Source organism: Scyliorhinus canicula, chromosome 3, assembly GCF_902713615.1.
Source record: "Scyliorhinus canicula chromosome 3, sScyCan1.1, whole genome shotgun sequence".
Lineage (NCBI taxonomy): Eukaryota > Metazoa > Chordata > Chondrichthyes > Carcharhiniformes > Scyliorhinidae > Scyliorhinus > Scyliorhinus canicula.
Window position 1 is genome coordinate 43,061,425 of NC_052148.1, and position 12,649 is coordinate 43,074,073.

The 12,649-nt window shown below is 50.3% G+C and overlaps 1 protein-coding gene across 2 annotated transcripts in view; it reads right to left on the reverse strand.

The window, feature by feature from the left end:
- Positions 1-12,649, reverse strand: part of pstpip2 (proline-serine-threonine phosphatase interacting protein 2) — a 176,989-nt gene that overhangs the window by 9,593 nt on the left and 154,747 nt on the right. For both annotated transcript variants that reach the window (XR_005460206.1, XM_038793379.1), the window contains exons 10-12: positions 8,198-8,296; positions 3,855-3,951; positions 1,800-1,872 (exon numbers count right to left, since the gene is read on the reverse strand). Coding sequence is in view for 1 of the 2 variants with exons in the window: in XM_038793379.1 (XP_038649307.1) it covers positions 1,800-1,872; positions 3,855-3,951; positions 8,198-8,296 (269 nt within the window). In the remaining variant the exon portion in view is untranslated. The remainder of the gene's footprint in view (positions 1-1,799; positions 1,873-3,854; positions 3,952-8,197; positions 8,297-12,649) is intronic.

The following is a 12,649-nucleotide window of genomic DNA, read 5'->3' on the forward strand; positions in this document are numbered from 1 at the left end:
TGTCTTGTACAACTTCAGCAAGACGTCCCAACTCCTGTATTCAATGTTCTGACCAATGAAAGGCAAGCATGCTGAGTGCCTTCTTCACCACCCTGCCCACCCGTGACTTCACTTTTAAGGAGCTATGAACCTGTACCCCTAGATCTCTTTGTTCTGTAACTCTCTCAGACTCCCTACCATTAACTGAGTAGGTCTTGCCTTGATACGATCTACCAAAATGCATCGCCTCACATTTATCAAAATTAAACTCCACCTGCCATTCATCGGCCCACTGGCTCAATTGATCAAGATCCTGTTGCAATCCTAGATAATCTTCTTCCACTATGCCACCAATCTTAGTGTCATCTGCAAACTTACTAACCATGCCTCCTACATTCTCATCCAAATCATTAATATATATAACAAATAACAGTGGACCCAGCACCGATCCCTGAGGCACACTGCTGGTCACAGACTTCCAGTTTGAAAAACATCCCTCGACAACCACCCTTTGTCTTCTGTCGTCAAGCCAATTTTGTATCCAATTGGCCACCTCACCCTGGATCCCGCAAACACTCCCTTTCAAATGGGGTGTCTTCATATGGCACATCTTTGGTGATGGCTGAAGAAGCCAGTCCTTGAGAGGCATGACACTTCCAAGTGCTACTATAGGTTGTTGTTTAAAGTTGCTGCCCAGTGGTAATATTGTAGGTTTGGGTGGAGTGGCCTCCCATACTTCTTTTTCTTTGCAGGACCCTTTTGGGAATCCTTAGATCCCCCCCCCCCTCCCCCCAATGAACGCCATGATCAATTTGTCAACCGTGTTGGGATGTAGATCGGTATGGATCTGAACAGGAAGAGGAACCTGGGCAGTATGTTCATCTTGATCGTCTGCACCCTCCCCACTAGAGGGAGTGGGAGTGTGTCCCACCTCTGTAGGTCCTTTTTAACTTCCTCTGCCAGACTACTCAGGTTCCATTTGTGGATCCGTGTCCAGTCGTGGGCAATTGGGATCACCAGGTAGCAGAATTTGCTTTGGGCTTGCTTGAAAGGCAGCTCCTCTAGCTCTGCCCCCCCTCTCCCTTTCGGGTACAGTGGGAAGATTTTACTCTTGCACAGATTGAGTTTGTAGCCTGAGAAGACCCTGAACTCTTCAGGAGCTTCATGATCCTTTCCATGTTGCCTTGCAGGTCCGAGATGTAGAGGAGCAGGTCCGAGATGTAGAGGAGCAGTTCTATTGTCCTGGGAAAATGGACCATTAAAATGCAAACGAGCAGGGGTTTCGATCAGGTCTGGTTACCTGTGTTTCAGATACACCTAGGCTCTGTATCTGTCTGAGTCCTGGGTTGGCCATAATTCCCATGGTCCTTTGCAAGTGGCCATTTTAGATGGCTACATTTCCCACCATTACTGATCCTACACCAACATCCCACCATTACTATCGCTTCTCGGCCTTTTGGCTAAAATCAAGTGCAACTCCCCGCCATTACTGATTCTAGACCAACTTCCCACCATTACTGATCCAGACCAACCTCCCATCATTACACATCCTGCACCGCCGATTGGAAATTGTTCCCACAAACCTTGACCAGTTTTCAGTTTGAAATCAAGAGCTCAGGAGAGAGAATTCAAAGATTTTGTACTGTGCACGATACATTCAAAGCTCTCACATTTGATACTAATGTGATTTTACGGTGAGAGTCTGATTTTATGAGGTATCCTTTCTCGAATCCTGGGACAGACTGAAGAACCTAATCAGAGGGAATAAACAATGCTGAAGCGTGAAGCCCTTTTCATTCCTTGCTGTTTATTGGTCTCACCTTGGGGTGACTGGAGCCCGGCTCGGAGGCAGCCCTCTCTGCCCTGTGTAGTAATTCTCATATGGAATGGAGGCTGAATAAAACAAATGAATTTAAACACAGCTTGTTATTAAAATTTAAATAATAATATGCACGCTCTAATGGAAAGTTGTAAAGTGTCATTTGTGGCGCCAATTGCTGGGAGTTTCTCCGTGGTTCTGTCACTTTTTTTGGGCCCTGGGGAGTTTCTCACTGGTCAAGCCCACACGTAGAATTATTTTAATCGCTGAGGAACTAAATGCTGGCCAGACTGGCTCTGCAGAGATCAGGCCACCATTTTGAAAGAATGCCCTGATCTCTAAGTGGGGCTTGAGGATCCTGAACCGCGTGCCCCCACTTCCACCACCACCCATGGGTCCCTCCACTTCCAGGAACCCTACCCCTCACTACGCAACCTTCCAGAGGCCGCTTCATACCCCCCCCCCCACCCTTCATATCCCCCTCCACCTTTCATGGGCATGGCCCCCCTCTGGCACTGACCTTTGGCTGTGTCATGCTGGCACTACCACCCTGGCAGTGCTCCTGCTCGTTTTGCAGTGCTACCCGGGCACCTGGGAGGTGCCACAGCGCCAGCCTGGCAGCGGCAAGGTGACCGGGTACCGGGGGAGGGCCAGGGGCCGCCTAATCCGGTCCCTGACCATCGAGGAGGCTTTGGTGGTCTGGGATACCCCCGGATGCCGTTCCACCTAGAGCAGTACTGAACGGCACCCGGCTGGGGTGGCCGATAGATGCCGGGAACCCTATACACCCCGGGTGAGCATACCTAAACGGGTTTTTTTGAATATATAGAGTACCCAATTATGTTTTTTTCCAATTAAGGGTTAATTTAGCACGGCCAATCCACATAACCTGCACATCTTTGGGTTGGGTGGGGGCGGGGCGGGGGGCGGGGGGCGGGGGGCGGGGGGGGGGGGGGGGGGGGGGGGGGGTGACCCACGCAAACATGGGGAGAATGTGCAAACTCCACATGGACAGTGACCCGGGGCCAGGATCGAACATGGGACCTCAGCGCCGTGAAGCAGCAGTGCTAACCACTGCACCATCATGCTGCCCAATCCGAAGCGGGTTTTAATCCAACTGAGGTGCGCGTGGCTTGGTCCCGCCTATTGTGGTCGGGACCCTGATCGCGACACCTCATGAGACCTGGATAGATCTTGCGATGCGTACTGGCTATCGGGAAGCCCGCAGGAGGCCTTTCCCGGCAGCGACGTACTGCCATTCGGGCACAATGTGTCCAATAGATTGGGCCCAATATTTCCTTTCCCCACATGGTGGCACAGTGGTTAGCACGGCTGCCTCACAGCTCCAGGGTCCCAGGTTGAATTCCAGCCTTGGGTCACTGTCTGTGCGGCGTCTGCACGTTTTCCCCGTGTCTGTGTGCGTTTCCTCCGGGTGCTCCGGTTTCCTCCCACAGTCCAAAGATGTGCAGGTTAGGTGGACTGGCCATGCTAAATCGTCCCTTCGTGTCCAAAAGGTTAGGTGGGGTCACTGGGTTATGCAGATAAGGTGAAGGCGTGGGCTTAAGCAGGTTCTTTCCAAGGGTCGGTGCAGACTCGACGGGCCGAATGGCCTACTTCTACACAGAAATGCTTTTTGGCAGTCTTGCTCTCAGGCCTGTTTCCAGCCTCTGTCAATGTGTGAGTGAGACGAGACATTGGGATGAATCTTCAGTAATTATTCCCTCTCTGTGGGGTATACACAGCTTAGAGACCTGGAGCCTGTAACCATAGCCAAACCGATGGGTTTATCTATGAATACCTGAATATGACAAGACCATGGGTGGTGCAGACCCAATGGGCCAAATTGCCTCTTCTGTGCTGCAGACCTCTACGACTCTAAACTTCAGGTAGGGGTTACTGGGAGGAGGGGGTTGGCGGAGGGTTAAATTCAGCATTTGATTTTATTACACTAGTTAAGCCAGGAATTGTGCCCAAGGGTTCTTCCACAAACTAACTGGAATGCAGCGTATCCCTTACGAGTTGTAACACAGCCTCCTGCTAAAGATGACAGCTTTACCTGGTGGACAGTCACCAGTCCTTTTCAAGTCTATGAAGAATTCAAGGTCTTTCTGGATGTTGCACTGTTCCAGAACCTTCCGTACTTCTTCATACATCTAAAGATGAAGCAAAAAGATGAAGGAGGGTTAAAAGAAAAAAAAAATACTGGCTGGAATTCCAAGCTGAAAAAGCACCTTGTAATCTTGTTGGCATGTCATTTATTGCCACATATAGGGTTCATTCTGACCCCTTTCTCTCCCCACTGCCTTGCAGGTAAGGACCTAACAGTAGCTCAAATGCAAGTCTGCTGCAAAGTTTATAGCAACACTGCTTTTTAAGGAGTAGGTCAGCTATCTGTCTTTTCATTTCTAATACTCGTCACCAACTTTCTGGGTTCTGAGATATACAGTAGCAGAGCATTGGCGTATAAGGACACCCTATGCTCCACCCCTCCACATCACTATCCCCTCCCACAGCCCCGAGTTCCTTAGCGCGATGGCCAAGGGCTCCAGAGTCAATACAAACAACAGAGGGGACATAGGACACCCCTGCCTCGTACCCCAGTGCAGTACAAAGTACCCGGGTTCATGCTATTAGTGCGAACACACTCCATTGGCTCCTTGTACAACAGCCGCACAAACCTCGGCCCAATTCCAAATCTCTCCAATACTGGCATCAAGTAACCGCACTCTACCCGATCAAACACCTTCTCTGCGTCCAGTGCCACCACCACCACCTCAGTCTACTTTCCCTCTGCCGGAGACAGGATCACATTCAGCAACCTCCCCACATTCGAGAACAGCTGCCTTCCCTTCATGAACCCAGTCTGATCCTCCAAATCGCCTTCGGAAGACATCCCTCCAACCTTATCGTCAGAACCTTTGCCAATATCTTGGCATCAACCTGCAGTAGGGATATTGGTGTATACGGCCCACACTCCACTGGGTCCTTATCGTTTTTTGGCAAGAGCGAAATCGAAGCCTGCCTCATCTTCTGTGGCAAGACACCCCTGCCCATCGCATCCTCAAACATTCCCATCGTCAGCGGCGCCAACTTATCCTTAAATTTCTTATAGATTTAAACTGGAAACCCGTCAGGCCCCGTCACCTTTCCTGCCTCCATTCTCCCAATCGCCTCCTTCACCTCAGCTCCCCCACCGGCCCCTCCAGGCCTGCTCTATTCTCCTCACTCAGCCTCCGATACTCCCAACCCGTACAGGAACTCCCTCATCCCTGCACCTCCCCCGGTAGCTCCGACCTATATAGATCCTTATAAAATTCCTCGAATGTTTTATTGATCTGCTCCAGTGCCACCACCAGCTTCCCCATCTTATCCCGTACCTGAACTACCTCCCTCGCCGCCGCTTCCCTCCGGAGCTGGCCGACCAGCCTTCTCCCCATGCTTGTAGACCGCCCCCCTCAACTGGCACACCGCTTTCCCAGAGGTCCAGATCCTGGTCTCCCACGTACCTCCCATCCATCTCCAGAAACTCTTCAATCAATTAAAAAAATAATAAATTTAGAGTATCCAATTAATTTTCTTTCCAATTAAGGGACAATTTAGCTTGGCCAATCCACCTACCCTGCACATCTTTTTGGGTTGGGGGGGAGGGGGGGTGAGACCCATGGAGACACGGGAAGAACCTGCAAACTCCGGGGTCGGAATCAAATCACTGCGCCACAGTGCCGCCCTGACCTCTTATCAATTTTTGGTGTGCCTCGCTCTCCTCCTTGTCCATCTTAGCTTTGAACAAGATCACCTTCCCCCTCAACAGAGCCTCCCAAACCATTGACTGTGAAACCTCCCCCGTGCAATTAAACCCCAAATGATCCTCGATCACCTTCCCAATCTTATCACAAAAGCTCCGGTCCGCTAACAAGCCCACTTTCATTCTCTGCCTCAGCCTCTGGGCCATCCCATTCTCCAGAACCACATCCAACCAATGCGGAGCGTGGTCCAACATCATGATTGCTGAGTATTCTGACCTCCTAAACCCAGCCAATAGCGCCTTCCTCACCACAAAACAGTCTATCCTCAAGTACACCTCGTGTACCGGGGAGAAAAACAAACACTCCCGTTCCCTCGGGTGTAAGAACATCCACGGGTCCACTCCTCCCATTTCCCTCATGAGCCCAACCAGTGCCTTCGCCCTCCCTGACTGGGCCAGCAAGTGCAGCTGAGACCTGTCTACCCTCAGTTCCTGCACCATATTCCAATCCCTCCCGCCGCCCAATATCAACTTGTGAGTATCCAAATCCGGGATGGCACCCAGCACCCTCTTTACAAACCCCACATCATCCCAGTTGGGGCCATATACGCTCGCCAGTGCCACCACGCTCCCCCCTAGCGCTCCCGCCACTATCACATACCTGCCCCCCTGATCCGCCATTACCTTCTCCAGCTGAAACCTCACCCGCTTGCCCACCAATACCATTACCCCTTCCCACCCCCCCGAACCCTGCTATCGAACCCCGAGTGGAAAACCTGACTCACCCAAACCTTCCTAAGCCTCACCTAAACTTCACCCTCAGATAGGTCTCTGGCAACATCACCACGTCAGTCATTAAGCTCTTTAAGTGTAAAAACCTCGACCTCTTCACCTCCCCCCTAACCCTCTCTCATTGCACATCACTGTTCTGACCGAAGGTGTGTCACCCCCTCCACCCCTCCTATCGACCATCATCATAGTCCCGGACCCTACCCTTCGGGCCTGACCCACCCCGTCCCTTTGTTAACATTGAACCCCTTCCTGCCTCCCAAAATACCCCCCATCCACTTCCTCTTGATACTCTCCCAGTTTCGATCCCATCCCCCCACCTTTCGGGCCCATCGAAACCTGTCGACCAGGTTCCAATGACCACTCCCACACTCCCGTTCACGAGCCAACCTTCGCTTGCTTGTGTGGAGGCCTCTCTCCTCCCAATCCCCTCCCCCATGACCCAGTCCCTGGAAACAAAGACAAATAACCAGAGCCGGTGCAGAATCACGCCCCAGAAAACTGCCATAACCCTCGAGCCCAATATAATTGTGACCAACTGTAGACTATAACAGAGCTAAACTACCCTCCCCATTCAACCAAACCAAAATCCTAGCTGTTCCCCCCAAAAATACAGGACAAAAAACAACCCGAAACGAGAGATAAAAGCTAAGCACAGTCCCCATCCCCTCAGTCCAAGTCCCAATCTCAGTCCCACCGTTCATTTCAGTCCCAATCCTTCGGCCTTCACGAACGCCTCTGCCGCCTCCACCATCTCAAAGTAGAAGTCTCTCTAATTGTAGGTCTCCTCAGCTTCACCGGGTAGACAACGCCAAACCTCACGCCGTTACTGTAGAGTGCCGCCTTCACCTGTCTGACGGCCAACCGTCTTCTCGCCAGTTCCACCGTCAAGTCCTGTATATTTGATTATCAACTCCTTCCCACTTCACCTCACGCCTTTGCTTCGTCCAACTCGGGACCTTCTCCTTGATGTGAAATTGGTGACAGCAAATTATAACTACCCTCGGTGGCACATTTGCTTTCGGCTTGGGCCTGAGCGGCCAATGAGTCCTGTCCAGCTCATATCGGGAGGGCTCTTCCCCCCCAACAACTCTGCCAGCATCTTCGCGAAGTACTCAGTTGGCCTCAGGCCCTCTACCCCCTCGGGCAGGCTCACAATTTGTAAATTCTGCCGTCTCGTCCTATTCTCCAGGTCCCCCACCTTGGCTCCGAGTCCTTTGTTGGCCTCCATCACCCTCCACAGCCCCTCACCCATAGAGGTAAACTGGTCACTGTGCTGCGACGGAGCTCCTTCCACACCCTTCAACTTCTCCCCTTGCTCTTGTGACTTGGCCGATGTCTTTGACATTGCCACCTTCTCTGGGGGATTCTCCTCCTCCACCCACTCCTTCACCACAGCCATCACCTCCTTTCGCAGCATCTCCATATGCCTGGTGAATTGCTTCTCGAATTCTCCGGTAATCACCTCGGTCAGAGTTTTCACTGTGAGAGGAGCAGCCCCACCCAGAGATCCACATCCAGCCTCCGCCATCTTTCCTGCTGTCGGGCTGACCCGCTCACTCGACGGTGAACTTCGCTCGCCTCCTTCTTCCCAGCGGCTTTCTTCTGGGTCTTCGACATTCCCCACCTTCCTTATACTTTCCTGCACCAGCTTGTTCAAAAACTGCCCTTGAAACCTGGCATTAAAATCAAAAAAATAGAGCCTTGAGCAGGATCCACCCAATGTGCGACTTCCATCTACATGCCGCCACTTTTCATTGAGGGAGGCGAGAAATGATACATCTCCCGCAGGTGAGGAATTAAAAAAATAAAAAGAGAAAAGCAAGAATCTTAAACAGGCGAGAAAACAATAAACAATCTCTCACCTCGTCACTGGTCACGCACTCCCTGGATAGCTGGTTGGCATTTACCCACATGGCATTACGCATAGTATGTATTCGCTCGCAATCCTGCTTCTCAAAGAACTGCAATTAGAATAAATGTTTTTTTATAAAACAAAGTCAGCAGTTTTTAATCTTTCCACCAGAGACCATCCTTGTGGCTTCTGGAGGGATATTTTCAAACAGACATAAACTCACTACCATGCCAGACCAGGTTTCATATTCATCAGACGCTAGTTAGCCCCAGCACCCGGACGTCCTATGAGAGCTCCAGGTTTCATTTATCATCCACAAGCTTCATCAGGTTGGTTAGAAATTGAAGGGTAAAACACCTGATGGATAAGAGATCTGCCATCTCTCTACCATGCACACCGAATGTTGGAATGTATCGTGTGTCAACGCATAATTCTCTTCATTTCAAAAACTGGACTGGATACACGCTCTTACCTCACTGAGACACTATAACAACAACTTGTATTTATATAGCGCTTTCATCACAGGTACACATCTCAAGGTGCTTCACAGAGTCAGAAAAGCCATGGCCAATATATTTTATGTTTATGTGAATGGGATTTATATCCTAACATTAATTTTGCTCTCGGCGGGCATGGCTCGCCTGATTGAAAGAGAAATCCACATTCCTCACGCTGAGCTGAAGTGTTCCGAATGGATCATTCAGGCACTTCTCAGGCCCATCACCTCAACTCTTCCATTTGTTTATTCACTCACTCCAGGCAGGTGGAAGGAGGTCCTGGTTCTTAATGTTTCAAACACATTGACCTGGATTTTCATGTGGCTTGGGGGAAAACCTGACTTGAGAACTTTGGTGCAGATCTGATTTTTGCCCGGGATTCGTGCTTTCTCATACGGCGTTTGGATCGTGGATTTTGTTTATTGTCATGTGTACTGAGGTACAGTGAAAAGTATTTTTCTGCGAGCAGCTCAACAGATCATTAAGTAGATGAAAAGAAAGGAAATAAAAGAAAATGCATAATAGGGCAACACACGGTACACAATGTAACTACATAAGCACTGGCATCGGGTGAAGTATACAGGGGTGTAGTGTTAATGAGGTCAGTCCATAAGAGGGTCGTTGAGGAGTCTGGCAACAGTGGGGAAGAAGCTGTTTTTGAGTCTGTTCGTGTGTGTTCTCAGACTTTTGTATCTCCTGCCTGATGGAAGAAGTTGGAAGAGTGAGTAAGCCGGGTGGGAGGTGTCTTTGAATATGCTGCCCGCTTTCCCCAGGCAGCAGGAGGTGTAGATGGAGTAAATGGATGGGAGGCAGGTTCGTGTGATGGACTGGGCTGTGTTCACGACTTTCTGAAGTTTCTTGCGGTCCTGGGCCAAGCAGTTGCCATACCAGGCTGTGATGCAGCCAGATGGGATACTTTCTATGGTGCATCTGTAAAAGTTGGTTAGGGTTAATGTGGACATGCCAAATTTCCTTAGTTTCCTGAGGAAGTATAGGCGCTGTTGTGCTTTCTTGATGGTAGCTTCGGCGTGGGTGGACCAGGACAGATTTTTGGAAATGTGCACCTGTAGGAATTTGAAACCATCTCCACCTCGGGCCCATTGGCGCTGACAGGGGTGTGTACAGTACTTTATTTCCTGAAGTGAATGACCAGCTCTTTAGTTTTGCTGGCATTGAGGGATAGATTGTTGTTACACCAATCCAGTAGGTTCTCTATCTCCCTCCTTTATTCTGACTCGTCGTTATTCGAGATCCAGCCCACTATGGTCGTATCGCCAGCAAACATTTAGATGGAGTTGGAACCAGATTTTGCCTCGCAGTCGTGTGTGTACAGGGAGTAGAGTAGGGGGCTAAGTACGTGGCATTTGTCCATGGTCCATGGTGCATTTTTTAAGCCACGATAGTGTGGGAAGAATGTGGGTGCAGATGCGGACATCCTTATTTCTCAGAGACAGCAGCCTGCTCTCAATATTATCGAAAGGTCTGATAAATCTAATCCTCTCAATCTCCATGCCCCCCTCAAATCACTCATGCCAGCACTACCCCCTCCATGCTCCCAGATTCCCCATGACACCTCCATGCAGAACCCGATGCTACCCTTTATGACTCCGTAGCCACTCATGCAATATGCACCATGTGCGTCATCAGGAACCATGCAAGGGGAATTGTTTTATTTTTAAAATTTAATGTGCCTAATTTTTTTTTGCAATTAAGGGGCAATTTAGCGTGGTCAATCCACCTACCCTGCACATATTTGCTTTGCGGGAGTGAGACCCACGCAGATATGGGGAGAATGTGCAAAATCCACACGGACAGTGACCCGTGGCCGGGATCGAACTCGGATCCTTGGCGCCACGAGGCAGCAGTGCTAACCACTGCAATACTGTGCCGCCTGGGAGGGGAATTCTTTTAAATTGTTGAAAAGAATTCAACCTGTGACAATCTAATAAAACTGTAATTTAAACACACTGCCATTCAAAATGCAAAAAACTGTTCCACATATAGAAAATGCTCATTCTTTGTGTAAACAATAAAAACCATGGGCGCGATTCTCAGCTGCCCATGACGGGTCAGAGAATAGCGGGAGGGCGTCCCTGACATTTTTCACGCCCTCCCGCTATTCTCCCCCCCCCCCCCCCCCGCCGCTCCACGACACGAATCGCTGCTCGCCGTTTTTTATGGCGAACAGCGATTCTCCCCAGGCCGATGGGCCGAGTTCTCAGGCCTTTACGGCCGTTTTTACGGCAGCAAACACACCTGCTTGCTGCCATCGTAAAAACGGCCGCAACATGCCCGTTCTGGGCATCCAGGGCCCCGATTGGAACGGCAGTATCACGGCCGTGCCAAGGGGGGCATGGGCCCGCGATCGGTGCCCACCGATCGCGGGCAGTGCATCCGTAACGGACGCACTCTTTCTCCCTCCGCCGCCCCACAGGATCAGTCCGCGGGGCAGCCGAGGGAGATGACGGCCCCGCGCATGCGCGGGTTGGAGCTGTCCAATCTGCGCATGCGCGGCTGATGTCATCATGCGCGTCAGCCTGCATGACGCTTGGCGCGCGGACTTAGCGACGGTCGCTAAGGCCGCGATGCCGTGGTTCACGGGGCCCCGCTGCTAGCCCCGCCCGGGGGGGAGAATCGGGTCCCGGGAGGGGGCGTGGAGGCTGCCGTGAAACACGGTCAGTTTCACGGCAGCCTTTACCACTCGCCGCATTTGTGGAGAATCGCGCCCCAAGTACTCTGAAACCACATCAAAGACAGAGCATGTTATTATAACTCCGTAAAAAACTGCTAGTCAACAGACCAAACGTTTTTGGAACTTGGCCAAGCATTCAAAATAACCACAGCTATCAAAACATTGGCCTCCAAACTCCAAAGCTTGAAACTGAAACAACAGATGGTGTTTTCTCCATTTCAAATCAGATTATCTATAAGTCAATGAAGGGAAACAGGTGCCTGTTTTATTTAAACTTTTAAAAGAAAGGAAATATTCTTTCCACAGTCAGAGTTGTCTGTACATTTAAAACCCAGCACTAAATAATAATCTTTATTAGTGTCACAAGTAGGCTTACATTAACACTGCAACAAAGTTACTGTGAAAATCTCCCTAGTTGCCACATTATGGCTCCTGTAATGATGGTGGAGGAAGTGAATGTTTAAGTCAGTGGATGGGGTGCTGATCAAACAGGTTGATCACTGTTGGAGCTGCGCTCATCCAGGCAAGTGGCGACCAATCCATCACACTGCTGACTTGTGCTTGGAGAGACAGGCCTAGTGAATCAGTGTTACTCACTGCAGAATTCCCAACCTCTGACCCGCTCTTGGAATCACAGTATTTATATGGCTAGTCCAGTTGAGCTTATGGTCAATGGTAATTTCCAGGATGTTAATGGTGTGGATTTCAGCAATGGAAATGCCATTGCATGTCAAGGGGAGATGGTTAGATCCTCTCTTGTTGGAGGTGGTCATTGCCTGGTACTTGCGTGGAGTGAATATCCAGGTCTTGCTCCAAGTGAACATGGACTTCTTCAGTATCTGAGGTGTTGTGAATGATGCTGAACATTGTGCAGTCATCTGCGAACATACCCACTTCTGACCTTACAATAGAAGGACGGTCATTGATGAAGCAGCTGAAGATGGTTGGGCGGAGGACACTACCCAGAGGAACTCCTACAGTGATGACCTGGTGCTGAGATCACTGACCTCCAGCCATCACAACCATCTTGCTTTGCTCCACGTATGACTCCAGCCAGAGGTCAGCTTTCCTCCAATTCCCACTGACTCCACTGTTGCTAGGCCTCAGGCTGCCTTGATGTCAACGGCAGTCACCTCTCACCTCAGCTCTCAAATTCGGCTCTCTCGTGTCCATGCCTGCAGCAAAAGCTGTATTGAGGTTTGGAGCAAAAAAGATCCTGATGTAACCCGGACAGGGCATCTGTGAACATGTCCAGTATTTTTTGTTTTTAAAA